Here is a 20664-nt window from a genome sequence, read left to right as displayed (position 1 = left end):
AGCAGGAAAGTATGTTAAACTGTCAGACGCATGGCAAATGTAAAACTATGTTCAGTCCCTGTCCTCATGCACTGAAGTGAGTGTCTGTCTCTGTTTGTTTCAGGATGAACATCACCTTGGAATTCACAATATTATTTGCAATATTAAGTTCCCTCAGGAATGTTCTTCAGTCCCCTCTTCATCCTCTCTGTTGAGTCTTCCTAACTCTACCCAGAGGCTCTAACTAAACCATCACAATTATCTTAGTTCTACTTTATTCAGATGGAGCCTAATGAAGATATTGAAGTGTCTGTCTGGTGCAGCATAATGTTGTTCACAACGTCAGCTAAATCAACCTCTTATTACAAAGTCAATGCCACGTGTTACACCTCACGAGATATTTCAACCTTGTGTTTTCCTCCTCGAAATGTATTGTAAAAGGTTTGCTTAAATGAGAAAAGGATCGTTGAGTTTAATTTGCAGTGGTTTGTATATTCCTTGCGATGTTGCCATGTACAATGTTGTCTCTGGCTGGAACAACCTTTTACGTTAAATTATAAAATCAATTAAACCAATCAATCAATTCACATGGACATGCATCTCAAAGGAAGATAGCGGATGGCGCTTCTGTATGTTTTTCTTCTGCGACCATACACACTCCTACTGAGTCACGAGAAGCTCCTGCAGTCTATCAACGGAAGAGCGCGCGAAGCTAGAGGCAGCGAAGAGGATGCGTGCGTCTCCGGTGGACTTGATTGCTTGCTTGGGAATGTTTTTAACGTGGTTGGATTTCCTACTCTTGAACAAATAATTGTTTCCCAAGATCACACCTACTGAATTGAATGGTTATGAGTCCCGAGAATGTTCAGGGAATTGTTGGAAATTCTGGAAAAAAAATGTTGTTTTGCAGGTTTGATCGCGACCAGAGAGGAAGATAGTATCAGCTTGCTCTAATTATAACGCTGTTGCTTTAGGTTACATATTCAGTATAGGCTACTTCTGTCAACTGGAATACCCAAAGGAACAAGGTGGAATAGTTTTTCTTCGTCCTATTTCTGTTCTGCAACCCACAGAAGCCCTGCTGTAGTAGGCCTATGTGTTTCAAGCAATGAAACAGAAGTGTATAATTTTTTGACAGTCAAATGTCATAGTCAAAACGTACTGGACTGAGACGGTAAGTTTAGCTGTGTATTTTTGTTTGCTTGTCAAATGCGTTTGTATAGTATATTAACATTGATGGGATGATCTGCAAACAACCACATTCAACGTTTGTGGATATTAATGGTTTCACCAAATTCAGTTATTACCAGCAGTTGTTGTTATCGTATTCATTTTAAAAAATAAACTAAGAAATATTTATATTATCCAGAAAATGTATGTAAATGCTTCGCTGACTTTGTTGTTAGCCTTTGGATTTTTGTTGATTTAGATTCTCCTGGACTTTTTCTTTACTGCCAATAACGTTGGAATGAGTCAACCTGCCCTCAGGGCAATTAATACGATTTGGTATGTAAATCTGATCCACTCCATTGAGCATGACACATTACAAATCTGATTCCCCATGTCTCTGTCCACTGCCTCCCCAAAATGTAGATTACGGTAATCAATCAATCTAACCTGTCTAGGTGAGTGAGATTGCCTAGCAGCGATGTCTCGACTGTACTACAGGAGGACAGACAACTCCTCCTACAGGGACCGGATCGCTCTGAGGATTGTCAGGGCCGAGTCTGAACTGTCTGTCCTGGAGAAGAACTACCTGGGAGCAGTGGAGAAAGGAGACTACGCCTCAGTCAAACAGGCTCTAGAGGTAGGGATGAAGGGAGGAGAGGAAAGGAGGAGGGAGGAAGGAAGGAGACTATGCACCTCAGTCAAACAGGCTCTAGAGGTAGGGATGAAGGGAGGAGAGGAAAGGAGGAGGGAGGAAGGAAGGGAGGGGATGGAGGAGAAAGGAGACTATGCACCTCAGTCAGACGGGCTCTAGAGGTAGGGATGAAGGGAGGAGAGGAAAGGAGGAGGAAGGAAGGGAGGGGATGGAGGAGAAAGGAGACTATGCACCTCAGTCAAACAGGCTCTAGAGGTAGGGATGAAGGGAGGAGAGGAAAGGAGGAGGGAGGAAGGAAGGGAGGGGATGGAGGTGAAAGGAGACTATGCACCTCAGTCAGACGGGCTCTAGAGGTAGGGATGAAGGGAGGAGAGGAAAGGAGGAGGGAGGAAGGAAGGGAGGGGATGGAGGAGAAAGGAGACTATGCACCTCAGTCAGACGGGCTCTAGAGGTAGGGATGAAGGGAGGAGAGGAAAGGAGGAGGGAGGAAGGAAGGGAGGGGATGGAGGAGAAAGGAGACTATGCACCTCAGTCAGACGGGCTCTAGAGGTAGGGATGAAGGGAGGAGAGGAAAGGAGGAGGGAGGAAGGAAGGGAGGGGATGGAGGAGAAAGGAGACTACGCACCTCAGTCAGACGGGCTCTAGAGGTAGGGATGAAGGGAGGAGAGGAAAGGAGGAGGGAGGAAGGAAGGGAGGGGATGGAGGAGAAAGGAGACTATGCACCTCAGTCAGACGGGCTCTAGAGGTAGGGATGAAGGTACGAGAGGAAATGAGGAGGGAGGAAGGAAGGGAGGGGATGGAGAGGAAAGGAGACTATGCACCTCAGTCAGACGGGCTCTTGAAGTAGGGAAGAAGGAAGGAGAGGGAGTGTTGAAGGAGTAAGGGGGAAGGGAGGGATAAAGATGTGGAGAGAGGGAGGAAGGGAGGAAGGGGGGAGAGAAGGGAGAGAGGGAAAGTATACTACACCTCCCTCCAACAAGCTTTAGAGGTAGGGATGGAGGGAGGAGTGGGAGGGGAGATGGAGAGAGATGGAAGGGAGGGAGAGAGAGAGAGGAAGAGGGAAGGTTGGGAGGGAGGGATAAATAAGTCTCAGTTCAAGTACAACATCAATAAACATGATACAATTTGCTATCCCGATACCATATAACTAAGTAAACATCCGTTGTAATTCCCTCTCCCGCCTGTAGGAGGCAGAGATCTACTTCCGGATCAACATTAACTGTATAGACCCGTTGGGCCGCACAGCTCTGCTGATCGCTATTGAGAATGAGAACCTGGAGATTATAGAGCTGCTGCTCAGCTTTAACGTGTACGTCGGTGACGCTCTGCTACACGCCATCCGTAAAGAGGTGGTGGGGGCCGTGGAAATGCTGCTCAACCACAAGAAGCCCAGCGGGGAGAAACAGGTAGAACAGTCACAGAGTGCTTCCCAAATTGCACCCTTTTCTTGAGTGTTGGCATACAGCACAACACACTGTCCTTGTGTTATCACCTACATACCAATAGGCCACCTGCTTTACAATCAGATTGGTCTTGAGAAAGGCCTTAGACCAGACATGTCGATATAGAACAGTCTCTACTATATGCCCTCTTCTTGTTTTCCTGTGTTTTACACTACCCCATCCCCTCCCAGGCACATACTCATTCCTATAAGGATTACTTCAACCCTATTTTATTTTTCATGGAATAGATCAGCTATGAAATGAGCAGATTTGAGTCTTATTAAATAACATTACTAGCATCACTTCTAATCCCGCCCCCTTCTTATATATAATGCCCCAACCCCCCTCTCCCCTGGTTAGGGGACTCGGTGGAAAACATTAACATTCAACCCGAACTGAAAGCTACAAGGAGAAAATGTACATGTGCAATTTAGAAATGTTTCTCCATGCTAATACACACTGTATATTTGAACCATTCGATGTTGGTGAATGACATATTCTTCCTCCTCACATCTCTTGCTTCAGCACAGTGTCTCTCTCTTCTGCACATAATTCCCTTCTCACTTCTCTCTCTGTATGTGTTGGTCTACTCTAATTAACTAGTTCTCTCAGGACTGCAATGAGAATTGAACTGAATTGAGAGAGAGAGAGGGGGAGCGAGAGAGAGAGAGAGAGAGAGAGGGAGTGAGAGAGAGAGAGAGGGGGAGGGAGGGAGAGAGAGAGAGAGAGAGAGAGGGAGGGAGGGAGGGAGTGAGGGAGGGAGGGAGGGAGGGAGGGAGGGAGGGAGGGAGGGAGGGAGGGAGGGAGGGAGGGAGGGAGGGAGGGAGGGAGGGAGGGAGGGAGGAGTGTAATAGAAGTGTATTTTTCTATCAGAGGAGAACGTTGCGTCTCTCTTTCTCCATCCATCTCTCTTTCTCTACCTCTTTTTCTCCACCTCTCTTTCTCCACCTATCTTTCTCCATCTCTACTGTATCTCCACCTCTCTTTCTCCAGCTCTCTTTCTCCACCTATCTTTCTCCATCTCTACTGTATCTCCACCTCTCTTTCTCCACCTCTCTTACTCCATCTCTACTGTATCTCCACCTCTTTTTCTCCACCTCTCTTTCTCCACCTATCTTTCTCCATCTCTACTGTATCTCCACCTCTCTTTCTCCACCTCTCTTCCTCCATCTCTACTGTATCTCCACCTCTCTTTCTCCATCTCTCTTTCTCCACCACTCTTCCTCCATCTCTACTGTATCTCCACCTCTCTTTCTCCACCTCTCTTTCTCCACCACTCTTTCTCCATCTCTCTTTCTCCACCACTCTTTCTCCACCACTCTTTCTCCATCTCCATCTCTCTTTCTCCACCTCTCTTTCTCCACCTCTCTTTCTCCACCTCTCTTCCTCCATCTCTACTGTATCTCCACCTCTTTTTCTCCACCTCTCTTTCTCCACCTATCTTACTCCATCTCTACTGTATCTCCACCTCTCTTTCTCCACCTCTCTTCCTCCATCTCTACTGTATCTCCACCTCTCTTTCTCTACCACTCTTTCTCCATCTCTCTTTCTCCACCTCTCTTTCTCCACCTCTTTTTCTCCACCTCTCTTTCTCCACCTATCTTTCTCCATCTCTACTGTATCTCCACCTCTCTTTCTCCACCTCTCTTTCTCCACCACTCTTTCTCCATCTCTCTTTCTCCACCACTCTTCCTCCATCTCTACTGTATCTCCACCTCTCTTTCTCCATCTCTCTTTCTCCACCTCTCTTTCTCCACCTCTCTTCCTCCATCTCTACTGTATCTCCACCTCTTTTTCTCCACCTCTCTTTCTCCACCTATCTTACTCCATCTCTACTGTATCTCCACCTCTCTTTCTCCACCTCTCTTTCTCCACCACTCTTTCTCCATCTCTCTTTCTCCACCTCTCTTTCTCTACCTCTCTTTCTCCACCACTCTTTCTCCATCTCTCTTTCTCCACCACTCTTCCTCCATCTCTACTGTATCTCCACCTCTCTTTCTCCATCTCTCTTTCTCCACCTCTCTTTCTCCACCTCTCTTACTCCATCTCTACTGTATCTCCACCTCTCTTTCTCCACCTCTCTTTCTCCACCACTCTTTCTCCATCTCTCTTTCTCCACCTCTCTTTCTCCACCTCTTTTTCTCCACCTCTCTTTCTCCACCTCTCTTTCTCCACCTATCTTTCTCCATCTCTACTGTATCTCCACCTCTCTTTCTCCACCTCTCTTTCTCCACCACTCTTTCTCTATCTCTCTTTCTCCACCACTCTTCCTCCATCTCTACTGTATCTCCACCTCTCTTTCTCCACCTCTCTTTCTCCACCACTCTTTCTCCATCTCTCTTTCTCCACCACTCTTTCTCCACCACTCTTTCTCCATCTCTCTTTCTCCACCTCTCTTCCTCCATCTCTACTGTATCTCCACCTCTCTTTCTCCAGCACTCTTTCTCCATCTCTATTGTATCTCCACCTCTCTTTCTCCACCACTCTTCCTCCATCTCTACTGTATCTCCACCTCTCTTTCTCCACCTCTCTTTCTCCACCACTCTTCCTCCATCTCTACTGTATCTCCACCTCTCTTTCTCCACCTCTCTTTCTCCATCTCTTCTGAGGGAGATTAGAGATAATGATAATAAGGTCAGACTCCATCTCAACAGCGTGACCTAACTGCCAGCGATGCTAGTCATTGTTTCAACATCACATCGTTAATGCATGGTCCTCTGGACCATACGCATGCACGCACACATACCATCAGGAGCATCAGGAATCAATGACAAGAAGACCTGTGGTTTACGGGAACATCACTTAGATCTGAGTTGTTGTGATAAGGGGAACAGTAATGTAATCCTGTTAGCTAGTATTTCCTCGTACTTTAAGTGAAGTGGTCACTCAAGTGCCTCTTTCCTTATTATCTCCTCCCAGAGGGAGACCAATCAGACTGTGGTTGTGTCCCAGATGGCCCCCTATACCCTATATAGTGCACTATTTTTGACCAGAGCCTTATGATGGTGCCATTTGGGACGCACACTAAATGATTAGACCCTGTCAATCAATCAATCAAACTGATTTATAAAGCAGATGTCACAAAGTGCTTTTACAGAAACCTAGCCTAAAACCCCAAAGAGCAAGCAATGCAGATGTAGAAGCATAGTGGCTGGCTAGGAAAAACTCCCGAGATCCTTTCATAGTTTTATTTGTGATGAGATCAATTGTCAGATCAAACAGCAGATCAGCAGATCTCTTTGTTTCTTGGGACCTCTGTTTTGTCCGAGTTTAAAAGTAACAAATGTGCCACCATCCACTTCCTTTTGTCTGAAACACAGTCTTCCATGGCGGGCAAGTTTGGGGCTTCGCCATGTTTCATCGAAATGTACAGTTGTGTGTTGGTATGGTGTTTCCGAATGACCTCACCAGGAGGTAGCACGTACAGCGCATTAGGAAAGTATTCAGACCCCTTCCCTTTTCCACATTTTGTTACGTTACTGCCTTATTCTAAAATATCTTACATTTAAAATGATCCTCATCAATCTATACACAATTCCGTATAATATCCAAGCAAAACAGTACGTTTTTTATTTTTGCAAATGTATATATATATAAACCCGATCTAACATCTCTGGAGAGACCTGAAAATAGCTGTGTGGCGACGCTCCTCATCCAACCTGACAGCTTGAGAGGATCTGCAGAGAAGAATGGGAGAAACTCCCCCAAAACAGGTGTGCCAAGCTTGTAGTGTCATACCCAAGAAGACATGAGGCTGTAATTGTTGCCAAAGGTGCTTCAACAAAGTACTGAGTAATGGTTTGAATACTTGTGTAACTCTGACATTCTGACAATTCTTTTTTTTTCTAACATATTTGCAAAAATGTCTAAAAGCCTGTTTTTAGACACGCACACAGGCACGCACACACACGCACGCACACACACGCACGCACACACACACACACACACGCACGCACGCATGCACACACACGCACAAACAAACAGGCACGCACACACACACACACGCACGCACGCATGCACACACACACACGCACAAACACACAGGCACGCACACACACACACGCACGCACACACACACACGCACGCACACACACACACACACACACACACGCACGCACGCACGCATGCACACACACGCACAAACAAACAGGCACGCACACACACACACACACACGCACGCATGCACACACACACACGCACAAACACACAGGCACGCACACACACACACACACGCACGCACACACACACACGCACGCACACACACACACACACACACACACACACGCACGCACGCATGCACACACACGCACAAACAAACAGGCACGCACACACACACACACACACACACGCACGCACGCACGCACACACACACACGCACACACACGCACACACGCACACACACACACGCACAAACACACACACACACACACAGCTACTTCTCAAGTAAAACCTAAGCCATGTACCTCTATTGTATTGGTTCATAACGAAACATTATGGTATTGATATTGATAATACTACAATGTTGTTATTAATTCAGTTTTGTCTAATTCAGTTTTCTTCTTCAATCGATATCTGGATTGAACACATATCTTCTCTCTTGCCCATCATCATCCCTATCTGACTATAACCCTTATTTATCTTTGCCCCGCCATCCCTCCAGGTTCCTCCCATCCTATTGGACAAGCAGTTCTCTAACTTTACTCCTGACATCACACCCATCATCCTGGCAGCACACACCAACAACTATGAGATCATCAAACTGCTGGTGCAGAAGGGGGTGTCCATGCCCCAGCCACATGAGGTGAGTCTGAACCAGGATATATGCTACACTATGGTGTAGTACTATGGTAAATGATTAAGTACTACATGCTACAGTATGATATAGTATGTAATGTAGTGCAGTACAATAGTCACAGCAGGCTACACTACGCTATACAGTATGATACAATAGTAGAGTACAGTATGATAGTTACAATACTGCCCTCCGTCCCCTAACTCTAACCCCCTAACCCTAACCCAACTGTTCCAGGTGCGCTGTAACTGCATGGAGTGCGTGTCCAGCTCTGATGTGGATAGTCTTCGACACTCCCGCTCACGTCTCAACATCTACAAGGCCCTGGCCAGCCCATCACTCCTGGCCCTCTCCAGTGAAGACCCTTTCCTCACAGCCTTCCAGCTCTCCTGGGAACTACAGGAACTCAGCAAGGTGGGGGTTTTAACAGCTATTTGCTACGTTTATTTAATTTAATTCAATTGAGGTGGAGAATGAGTCAAAGAAGAGTGTCTCAGCAGTGTAAGTACTTTATAAGCAGTTTATGGACTATGAATTGACTTGACTTCTTCATTCTTATGTGGAACATAAGGCCTCCACAAGAGAGTGCACAGACACCCATCTTCTGCCTATTAGGAGATGGACCGTGTTGTATGACAGTGTTTTTTTGTGCTCGACTTTTAACTAACAGTTTATTCCTGTTTCAGGTGGAGAAAGAGTTTATGTCGGAGTATGAGGAGTTGTCCTGGCCGTATAAAGGTTTTATAAAGAGTTATTAACTAGTTTATTGACTGTTAACTAACAGTTTCTGTCTGTTTCAGGTAGAGAATGAGTTTAAGTCGGAGTATGAGGAGTTATCTCAGCAGTGTAAACAGTTTGCCAAGGACCTGTTGGACCAAACCAGAAGTTCCAGAGAACTAGAGCTGATCCTGAACTACAGAGATGACATCAACCCTCTACTGGATGAGAACACCAACGATCTGGCCAGACTCAAACTGGCTATCAAATACACACAGAAAGAGGTAAGACATAACCCATGTTTCCTCAGGAAGGTGTGTTTATTCTTATTTTACTGCATGTTGAAGCTCAGCCAGGTGGCTCTCCCTCCCAATGTCTTTAGTACAGCTGAGGGTTTTACATGTTGTATTTCAGTGGGGATAAAGCATGAAGCTAATGTCTGCTGTTATCTCTAAGATAGGATTTAGAAGTAGTAGATGGCCAGATTGGGGTGGAGACTTCCTATGGGAGTTGTAATTTTGTGGTAATCACCAGGTTGTGTCTGAAAATGGCATCCTTCCTTAGTGAAACAACACATTACTGGAGCTATGTCTCAGTCTGCTGTCCAGTCCCTTGATGGGAACGTAATGAAACATAATGATAAAGTAATAAGGATGCTACTAATAGGATAATGTTTGCTTGGATTACTAACTCGCAATACATCTAAATGACACAGAAAGCAGCATGTTGCACAGGAAAACAACAACCTTGGCCATGTCCTATATGGCACCCTATTCCCTAGTACAGTTATGAAATGGAAGTTGTGAAATGTTGCCCCCTACTGAGTAGAAGGGGACACGGCATCTGTACTCACGTAGAGAGTGAAGATGACTGAGAACTGCAGAAAAAACATACACACTCATTGCATACTACTTTTAACCCTTTCCATGCGACGGACATTTACAGTATGACACTGCGGAAAATACACAACATGCTATATCCCTTTAGGGTTAGGGAGAGACATTTATAAGAACTCCATGTTCCTGTTTGAAAGAGTGCCTGTCCGTCAAATCTGTTCCTCATGAAACATTGTTATGTTTTTCTCTCTGGGAGATTTGATTGAACCATCTGCGCTGCTCTGTGTGACGGTGAGGTTAATCTCAGTCTAACCGAATTACGAACAAATTACAACCAAATGGATCCCCGTCACTTAGAGCAGGGCATTGTGGGGTATGAGGTCATCAGTGAGGTCATCAGTCAGAGAGCGACTGAGACAGAGAGTGTTTTAGATGGTCCTTGAGACAGTCAGAGTGTTCCTTATCAAACCTTGTGAGCAGAGGCAGATCTGAAAGAAATGCCCTTTTCACAATACTGAGCCTAGTTGAGCCAAGCTGTAATGGTCTTGTTACACATCCACCGCAGTTCCTGGAACTGTGCTGACAAGGACAATATGAAGAGAAAGCATCCGGCGCAGCGCAGTACGGTGTGTGAGGAGGATATTAGAGAGGAACAAAGATGCCAAGAAGGGACACTTGGGACCAGGGCAGGGACAGCTGGTAACACTCACCAGAATGATCAGGATGATTAAGGTCTGGAGGTGCTGCTGGACTAAACCAGACTAAACAGTCATTGACTGCAGCCCAAATGGCACATAGGGTGTAATTTGGACCTCCTCCATTAGCTGAGTGTGTTTACTGCTGTACCCAACTGTCCAACTGTCAGTATGCTCTATGCTGTACTCAACTGCCCAGGCTTGCTTAAGATGTGCCTGTTTTCGTGTCGGTTGTTTGTCAATGTGGAGTGGAAAGTAAATGAGAAAGAAATTGTGAACATTGTGAAGTTGCATTAGACACACGTCTTCAATAACAACTAATTAGTAATGTATCATAAAGGCTGACTCCCTCCCTCCCTCCCTCCCTCCCTCCCTCCCTCCCTCCCTACTCTTTCCCCTCTCCCTTCTCCCTCTCCTTCTCCTTCTCCTTCTCTCTCCCCCTCTCCATCGCTCTCTCCCTCCCCTTTCTCCTCCCCTCTCTCTTTTCCTCCCCTCCTTCCTTCCTCAATCTCCCTCCTCCAGTTTGTAGCCCAGCCTAACTGTCAGCAGCTGCTTGCGTCTCGTTGGTACGATGAGTTCCCTGGGTGGAGGCGTCGTCACTGGGCAGGGAAGTTCCTAACCTGTGTCTTCATCGGCCTCCTCTTCCCCCTCTTATCCCTCTGCTACCTGGTCTCTCCTAAGAGCCGCTATGGACACTTCATCAGGCAAGTAGCCTAGAGGTTAGATAGGCAGGCCAGCAACCGAAGGGTTGCCAGTTTGAATCTCTGGTCTGATGGAAAAAATCTGTCAGGAAGCTGAAGTTGAATTTCTGTTGGACCTATTGGTCAATTAAGTAATCTTCTTCTTCCTCATTAGGAAGCCCTTCATCAAGTTTATCTGCCACACAACGTCGTATCTCACCTTCCTGTTCCTCCTGCTGCTGGCCTCCCAGCACATCGTCTCTACAGACCCTAACAGACAGGGGCCGCCTCCTACTGTGGTGGAATGGATGATACTACCCTGGGTACTGGGTAAGAAAGTGTGTGTGTGTGTGTGTGTGTGTGTGTGTGTGTGTGTGTGTGTGTGTGTGTGTGTGTGTGTGTGTGTGTGTGTGTGTGTGCGTGCGTGCATGCGTGTGTTTTACGTGCGCAGAGTTGCACAACATGGTTGATCAAGAAAGGAAAGACTTGGACACGTGCTTCATTGATACAAACAAGATGTCAACTCCACAAAAGGTCAGCTGATAATAGAGTCATTTGAGACATACCAAGTAGACTGCCATTGATGTTAATGATAGTTGATGACAATTCTGACAGGAAATGGAGGAAACCAAGCTTGTGTTTCAGCCAAATTGTCACGTTCTGACCATCGTTCGTATGTGTTTTCCTTGTTTTAGTGTTGGTCAGGACGTGAGCTGGGTGGGCATTCTATGTTGTGTGTCTGGTTTGTCTATTTCTATGTTTGGCCTGATATGGTTCTCAATCAGAGGTAGGTGTTAGTCATTGTCTCTGATTGGGAACCATATTTAGGTAGCCTGTTTTGTGTTGGGTTTTGTGGGTGATTGTTCCTGTCTCTGTGTTTCCACCAGATAGGACTGTTTAGCTTGTCACTTTTCTTGTTTTGTTTAGTCTGTTCATGTATAGTCGTCTTTATTAAAAACATGAATAACCACCACGCTGCATTTTGGTCCGCCTCTCTTTCACCAGAAGAAAACCGTTACACAAATACTCTATCAACCGTTTACACCTGGTTTTCATACATTGAACGCACACTGCGTTGTCAGACAACCCAGCCCATGTGTGTCCTATGTAACTTCCATTATGGTGTTCTGTAGGATCTTCATTTGAGCCAGTTTGCTACAGCAGGAAACAAATCCTGCAGTCCAGGAAATGTGGATTATTATGTGGATTATAATTAATGGACATTTTGATAGGGGTTGATACATTTTTCATTAGGGCAAACTTTAGAAGCCTTGTTAAAACTCAAATACACTACAAGTTTGCATTTCCTGCTATGCAGGAACATCCTCAGAAAACAAAAAAGTGATACAATGAAGATCCTACATCTGTACACACACATGCATACTGAGTCACTTTACCCTGCCTTGTACATATCTACCTGAAATACTGGTATGATCTGGTACTGGTACTCCCTGTATATAGCTCCACATAGATCTGGTACTCCCTGTATATAGCTCCACATAGATCTGGTACTGGTACTCCCTGTATATAGCTCCACATAGATCTGGTACTCCCTGTATATAGCTCCACATAGATCTGGTACTGGTACTCCCTGTATATAGCTCCACATAGATCTGGTACTCCCTGTATATAGCTCCACATAGATCTGGTACTGGTACTCCCTGTATATAGCTACACATAGATCTGGTACTCCCTGTATATAGCTACACATAGATCTGGTACTGGTACTCCCTGTATATAGCTCCACATAGATCTGGTACTGGTACTCCCTGTATATAGCTCCACATAGATCTGGTACTGGTACTCCCTGTATATAGCTCCACATAGATCTGGTACTCCCTGTATATAGCTCCACATAGATCTGGTACTGGTACTCCCTGTATATAGCTCCATTCAGTGTATTTTATTCTGCTTGTGTCACTAATTATTATAATAGTTTAACTCTGCATCATTGGGAGGGGCTCGTAAGCAAGCATTTCAAGGTTAAGTCTTGTATTTGGTGCATGTGACAAATTCGATTTGATTTTAACAGTCCCTCTTCACCTGAGGAATGTGGCCGTAGATCAGAGAAGTGAGACAAACATGATAAATTAGCTCTGTCGGGCGTCAGACAGGAATGACAACCCTAACCCTAGGACTGCGTCCCAAATGGCACCATTTTCCCAATTTAGATCACTACTTTTGACCAGGCCCCCACAGGCCCTCTTCAAAAGTAGTGCACTATGTAGGGGATAGGGTGAGTTACATAGGGCTCAGGTCAAAAGTAATGCACTTTGTAAGAGACCAGGTGCTATTTGGGACATTATCATAACCTGCTGGTCTGTTTTCTGTCCTGTAGGCTTCATCTGGACAGAGATTAAACAGATGTGGGATGGAGGGTTCCAGGACTACATCCATGACTGGTGGAACCTCATGGACTTTGTTATGAACTCTCTGTACCTGGCTACCATCTCTTTGAAGTTCGTTGCCTATGTCAAGGTATGATGGTTGTTGTGTACGAGATAATATGAAATACACTTGAATAAATTGCACAACGAGTTCTTGAAAATACAACCAGCTTACACTCAGGCTTCATTTAAATGAATAGGAGCGCCTCACGCTTGTCAAAAGTTGTCCGGTGGAGCAGTCTTATTGGACAGACTATGGAATGCCGTCTCGCTGTGTCTCCCTCTCTCCCACAGTAGACTCTGACCTGTCCCCTCTGTGTCTCCCTCTCTCCCACAGTAGACTCTGACCTGTCCCCTCTGTGTCTCCCTCTCTCCCACAGTAGACTCTGACCTGTCCCCTCTGTGTCTCCCTCTCTCCCACAGTAGACTCTGACCTGTCCCCTCTGTGTCTCCCTCTCTCCCACAGTAGACCCTGACTTGTCCCCTCTGTGTCTCCCTCTCTCCCACAGGAGACTCTGTCCTGTCCCCTCTGTGTCTCCCTCTTTCCCACAGTAGACTCTGACCTGTCCCCTCTGTGTCTCCCTCTCTCCCACAGTAGACTCTGACCTGTCCCCTCTGTGTCTCCCTCTCTCCCACAGTAGACTCTGACCTGTCCCCTCTGTGTCTCCCTCTCTCCCACAGTAGACTCTGACCTGTCCCCTCTGTGTCTCCCTCTCTCCCACAGTACAGTGGCTTCAGGGCCAGGAACGAATGGCAGATGTGGCATCCTACCCTGGTAGCAGAGGCTGTGTTTGCCATCGCTAACATCTTCAGCTCCATCCGCCTCATCTCTCTGTTTACAGCTAACTCCCACCTGGGACCTCTACAGGTCAGGATTATCATATAACTGCGTTTCTGTCATTATGTCCAGGAGTATATGTATTAAACGTCTTAGAGTAGGATTGCTGATTGAGGATCAGTTTTTCCTTTTAATTCGCAATGAATAATGTTACATGGTCAGGGGAGGACCTGATCCTATATCAGCAATCATACTCTGATAAGATTGGTACATATGGCCCCTGATCTGTAAAGCACTTTGAGCTGCAATTTATTGTATGAAAGGTTCTAGTTTATGATGATGATGACTATGATGATGAATATGATGATAATCCTCATTATTCCAGATCTCTCTGGGCAGGATGCTGCTGGACATCCTTAAGTTCCTGTTTATCTACTGCCTGGTGCTCCTGGCCTTCGCTAACGGGCTCAACCAGCTCTACTTCTACTACGAGACAGACGAGGGACTGAAGGGATGCAAGGGCATCCGCTGCGCAACACAGAACAATGCTTTCTCAACGTTAGTAAAGACCATGCATTATAATGTGCTTGTTTGTAAAGTTTTGGTTGGGCTGCAAAATTCTGGTAACTTTCCCAATATTCCCAGAATCAGGAGGCAATTATCATTTTTGTCATTTAGACGGATATGTATGTTTTGACTATTACCTGGATTAGGGCAGAAGTAGAATGGTAGCCTGTTATGATAAATGGACTATTCTTATAAATCCTGCTTACCTTATATATTTAGAACTATAACCCTCCCTCTCATATCCCTTTCTACTCTCTCTCTCTCTCTCTCTCTCTCTCTCTCTCTCTCTCTCTCTCTCTCTCTCTCTCTCTCTCTCTCTCTCTCTCTCTCTCTCTCTCTCTCTCATATCCCTTTCTACTCTCTCTCTCTCTCTCTCTCTCTCTCTCTCTCTCTCTCTCTCTCTCTCTCTCTCTCTCTCTCTCATATCCCTTTCTACTCTCTCTCTCTCTCTATCATCCCTTTCTACTCTCTCTCTCTCTCTATCATCCCTTTCTTCTCTCTCTCTCTATCATCCCTTTCTACTCTCTCTCTCTTTCTCTCATCCCTTTCTACTCTCTCTCTCTCTCTCTCTCTCTCTCTCTCTCTCTCTATCATCCCTTTCTACTCTCTCTCTCTCTTTCTCTCTCTCTCTCTCTCTCATCCCTTTCTACTCTCTCTCTTTCTCTCATCCCTTTCTACTCTCTCTCTCTCTCTCTTTCATCCCTTTCTACTCTCTCTCTCTCTCTCTCTTTCATCCCTTTCTACTCTCTCTCTCTCTCCATGTTCTACTCTCTCTCTCTCTCTCTCTCTCTCTCTCTCTCTCTCTCTCTCTCTTTCTCCTTTAGGTTGTTTGAGACGCTCCAGTCTTTGTTCTGGTCTATCTTTGGGTTGATCAGTCTGTATGTGACCAACGTGGAGGCAGACCACCAGTTCACAGAGTTTGTAGGGGCCACATGTTTGGAACCTATAATGTCATCTCTCTGGTGGTTCTACTCAACATGCTGATCGCCATGATGAACAACTCCTACCAACACATCGCTGTGAGTGTAACCCTAACCTTAACCCTAACACTAACCCCAGCCATGATGAACAACTCCTACCAACACATCGCTGTGAGTGTAACCCTAACCTTAACCCTAACACTAACCCCAGCCATGATGAACAACTTAACACATCACTGTGAGTGTAACCCTAACCTTAACCCTAACACTAACCCCAGCCATGATGAACAACTTAACACATCACTGTGAGTGTAACCCTAACCTTAACCCTAACACTAACCCCAGCCATGATGAACAACTTAACACATCACTGTGAGTGTAACCCTAACCTTAACCCTAACCCTAACCTTAACCCTAACACTAACCCTAACCCCAGCCATGATGAACAACTCCTACCAACACATCGCTGTGAATGTAACCCTAACCTTAACCCTAACACTAACCCCAGCCATGATGAACAACTCCTACCAACACATTGCTGTGAGTGTAACCCTAACCTTAACCCTAACACTAACCCCAGCCATGATGAACAACTTAACACATCGCTGTGAGTGTAACCCTAACCTTAATCCTAACACTAACCCCAGCCATGATGAACAACTTAACACATCACTGTGAGTGTAACCTTAACCTTAACCCTAACACTAACCCCAGCCATGATGAACAACTTAACACATCACTGTGAGTGTAACCCTAACCTTATCCCTAACACTAACCCCAGCCATGATGAACAACTCCTACCAACACATTGCTGTGAGTCTTACTCTATCACTGGAATGCAAAATCATTCATTCATTCACTTGTTTGTTTATGAGTCCAACAACCTGTCTGCTGTCATTTAATATCACACAGTTTTGTTCATATCACTTGTTCAGTTGCTTAGCATGTGTTGTTTCTGTTCAGGATCATGCAGACATTGAGTGGAAGTTTGCAAGAACCAAGTTGTGGATGAGTTACTTTGAAGAGGGGGGGACTCTGCCTTCTCCATTCAACATCATCCCGAGCCCCAAGTCAATCTGGTACTTCATCTGCTGGATCAGGAAACACATCTTCAAGATCACCAGGGCCAAGAAAACAGAAACATTTGGAACCATAGGGGTGAGGATGTGGTCTCTAGTCTACATCAACAGTACTTTTACTGAACAGTAGGGTTGCAAAATTCTAGTGAAGTTACTGGAGTTCTGCAACTCTACTGACCAGCTTCCAGTTGAAACTCCTTCTCTTCTCTGGTCTCAGTGGGTTGTTCACAACGAATTATCATGAATGAAATGACCTGTTCTTCCAGAATGGTTAGACGTGCATCATGAGACAACTGTTCTGATAGCATCAGCAGTTAGAAGTTAAAGGGATAGTTTGGGATTTTGGCAATGAACCATTTTTTTGTCTATGCGTCCAGTATGAAGGAAGTTAGAGGTAGTTTCACAAGCCAATACTAACTAGCATACGTGCTAGCTTAGCGAAAAACACGTGGCCCAAAGATGGGAAGTCTTCTCATACAGCTAGTTAGCATTGGCTCACAAAACCACCTCTACCTTCCTTCATACTGGATACAGAGACATTGCAATGGTATTCACGAGTTCATCTGACTCTGGAGAAGAAGATAAAGGGCTTCATTGCCCAAATCCCAAACTATCCCTTTAACAGAGAATGGGCAGGTGATGACAGCGCTAACTGGCCAACTCTCTACCAAGCAGGAAATCACATGAACTGATTAGTCAGGCTGCCTGGTGTGCTTTTGGAGTAAATTAATGTTCCTCTTTTGTAGAGACGGGCTGCCTTAAACGTAAGAACAAACCACCAGTATCAGGTATTTATGTGTTTCTTTTTTCAATATAAAATTCATTATGTTTTAGTTTTCAATGTGTTTCATTCTGTAGATGCACATATTTTGAACTTGATTTTTCCCCAAATGGCACCCTATTCTCTATATAATGCACTACTTTTGATCACAGCTCTATGGCCATGGTCAAAGTTATGCACTACAGTATATAGGGAATAGGATGCCATTTGGAACACATCCCTGTACCTGTCCACTCTCAGGATGATGTTTTCCATATTATCGCCAGAAGTTGTTAGTAACCCAGCAGTGGATGTATTTGATAAGATTTTATCAACTTGTGGACTGTGTTGTTTTCAGGAGGTTTTGAGGAACCTGGTGAAGAGATATGTAGCAGCCATGATCAGAGATGCCAAGACAGAGGAAGGACTGACTGAGGAGAACTTTAAGGTAAGGTTTGGTTTCCTCTGACATTACACATGTATTTACATTTGTTTCTCTATCCAGCACCAGACAGGGACTACAGAAGAACAATAAGCATTGTTTCTAACTACAGCAATGAATGTTGATTAATGTGCACTGTCCACTGTAAATGTCATAAATAGATAAACAAGTTGTATGTGTGTATGTTTCTCTCCCCAGGAGCTGAAGCAGGACATCTCCAGCTTTAGGTATGAGGTCCTGGGGATGATGAAGGGGAAGGTGGGGCCCGGGGGTGGGGGCGGGGCTCTAGCAGAAAGTAAACCCAGTGAAGAGGCAGGGGCCTCCATTCTGGTCTACCCTGACCACTCCTTCAAGTACTCCTCCAAGATCTCCCCAGCCACGCCTAAGACCAACATGTTTCCCGACACCACATCCATACTCCAGCAGAGGGCAGCCCTCTCCTCCACCTCCTCCACATCCCCTTCCACCTCTCAGGGCTTGAACCGACTGGTCAATGGCTCTGTGGTACCCTCTTGGGCCTCCACTGACACCTCCTCCAACCCCACCTCCTCCACTCCCATCTCCTCTTCCTCCTCCACTCCCATCTCCTCTTCCTCCTCCACTCCCATCCATTCCTCCACCAAAGACAGGCTGGCCAGGAAAGACTTTCCCAAAGACATCTGTGACTTTGGGCTCTACTCTGTGTCTGAGGAGATGGGAGAAGTTGACCTGGAGGAGCTGGACTGTGATGGAGAGAAGGAGGAGCAGGGTGGAGCGAGGGAGAGGACGTGTACAGAGAACGAAGAAAACAAAGAGAGGGGAGAGTGAAGAGAGAAGGAGGAGCAGGGTGGAGCGAGGGAGAAGACGTGTACAGAGAAGGAAGAAAACGAAGAGAGGGGAGAGTGAAGAGAGAAGGAGGAGCAGGGTGGAGTGAGGGAGAGGACGTGTACAGAGAAGGAAGAAAACGAAGAGAGGGGAGAGTGAAGAGAGAGAGTCCACGTTAAAACAGACTGTTGAGGATGAAACGTAGAAGGACTTATTTTAATGTATCATTATGATGCGTCTTCATGGAGGCCTGTGTAGTAGCTCGCCTTGCTTCTCCAGAACCAATTCAGCTCTCAGACTAATATATTCTGGTCTATAAGACAGAATGTATAAGCTGGAAAACAGGAGACAAGAAGTCTGTTTCTTGGTCTGTGTCCCAAATAGCACCCTATTCTCTATATAGTGCACTGCATTTGACCAGGGGACAAAAGGGCTCTGGCCAAAAGTTGCGCACTGTGTAGGGAATAGGATGTCATGTGGAACAAGCAGATAAGACGTCATTCTCCGATTAGGATTTCTGGAAAACCTGGGAATTTGGGGAAAGTTACTGGAGTTTTGCCAACCTATACTGTACGTGATAGAACTATCAGTATTTTATTCACAGACCCTGTCTCTGCTGCTTCTCCCAGTCAGCCCCCTGCTATTTGCAAAACAATCCTTTGCCATAATGTATAATGGAAAACGCTAATAAATCTTGCAGGTAGATCTATACAATGTCACACATTGGCAAATTATTCAAAACTAGTTGGATGATGCTGTCTAGTCTATTATCTCGGGTGTTTCCCAAAAGGCACCTTATTCCCTATATAGTGCACTACTTTTGACCAGAGCCCTATGGGGCAACACCTGGAGAAGTATGCAGGTGTTCGCAGGGCTACTCCTGATGCTCGCAGGGCTACTCCTGATGCTTGCAGCGCTACTCCTGCCCCCCTCCAACCAAGCCTTCACATGCCCTGTCTGCCACTGCAGCTGGAAATCCAGGATTGGGCTCCACTACCACCAGAAGACCAGAAGTAGGGCCTACGGAAGATTGGTTTTCTATGCATGCGAGTAAGACCTTTAGAAGCAACGTTTTCTTTCAAGTGAAATCCCACAAGAGATGCTATACTGTACATGTAGGGGAGAGTGGGGTAAGTTGAGCCCCCCTTGTTTCTAGGGAACCATACACCAAATTAATAAAAATGAAAGTACATCCTAGTAGTTGTGTTGGCTAATATGTCAAAATGTTTGCCTTGGTGTAGGTTGAGCCAATGGCCATGGGGTAAGTTGAGCCAATGGCAAGTTGAGCAAATTGAAATGTTTTCTTCCCAGGCCTATTGCAAGGCATTATCGCGGGGATAGGAGGTAACAACAGAGACTGGCCTATGTTAATAGTGCTTTAAAATGTACATCGTTTTTTAGGTGTTAAGCCTGTGTTAAAAGATGCTTAAACTTATTTAAAGACAAAACAATTATTTGAATTGTGTTAAAGATAGACATGGTTTTAAAAAGTTAGTGGTAATATTTCATTCAGTACAGAAATGTGAAGGCGGCTTAACTTACCCTGTCCCATGGTTAAACTTACCCCATACTCTGAGTAAGTTGTGCCAAGAGACAACTTTTTTTGGACAAGCTATGTTTTTAAAACTGTAATGTTTACTGGAATTCTGATTATTTCCAGGGATACACAACATCCTGAAATATATGTAGATATCTTTGTTAGAAATAATACTATATTTCCCTTGACGGAGTGATACTGAATGTAAAAAATGGCTCAACTTACCCCACTCTCCCCTACAACTGAACGTTGACATGGCTTAGCTTGTGAAATCCAATTCCTTAGCAGTTAGCTTTTGTGAGGAATTCCCCACGTTCTTACCATATGATGCTATACTCAGTACTGACATTAACACTGCACACTAACTCAGCTTCCAGCATCCCATTGTTAACCTTAAAGGGGAAACCTGAGATTGGTACATCCATTT

General features: G+C 45.3%; 1 protein-coding gene across 1 annotated transcript; it reads left to right on the top strand.

Annotated features, from left to right (window-relative positions):
* Positions 1-682: 682 nt before the first annotated feature.
* LOC109904827 (short transient receptor potential channel 4-like) lies at positions 683-20618 on the top strand. The gene is given in 18 exon segments (XM_031790727.1): positions 683-1153; positions 1409-1485; positions 1605-1786; positions 2989-3207; positions 7904-8044; positions 8273-8449; positions 8836-9036; positions 10806-10987; positions 11139-11293; positions 13302-13441; positions 14075-14218; positions 14514-14686; positions 15520-15623; positions 15626-15714; positions 16579-16773; positions 17441-17482; positions 17813-17902; positions 18095-20618. Coding segments are annotated over 16 exon segments (2820 nt in total). The 5' UTR covers positions 683-1153; positions 1409-1485; positions 1605-1627; the 3' UTR covers positions 18704-20618.
* The last annotated feature ends 46 nt before the right edge of the window (positions 20619-20664 follow it).

The sequence above is a fragment of the Oncorhynchus kisutch genome, linkage group LG15 (genome assembly GCF_002021735.2).
Source record: "Oncorhynchus kisutch isolate 150728-3 linkage group LG15, Okis_V2, whole genome shotgun sequence".
Classification (NCBI taxonomy): Eukaryota; Metazoa; Chordata; class Actinopteri; order Salmoniformes; family Salmonidae; genus Oncorhynchus; species Oncorhynchus kisutch.
This window is presented reverse-complemented; position numbering and strand designations above follow the sequence as displayed.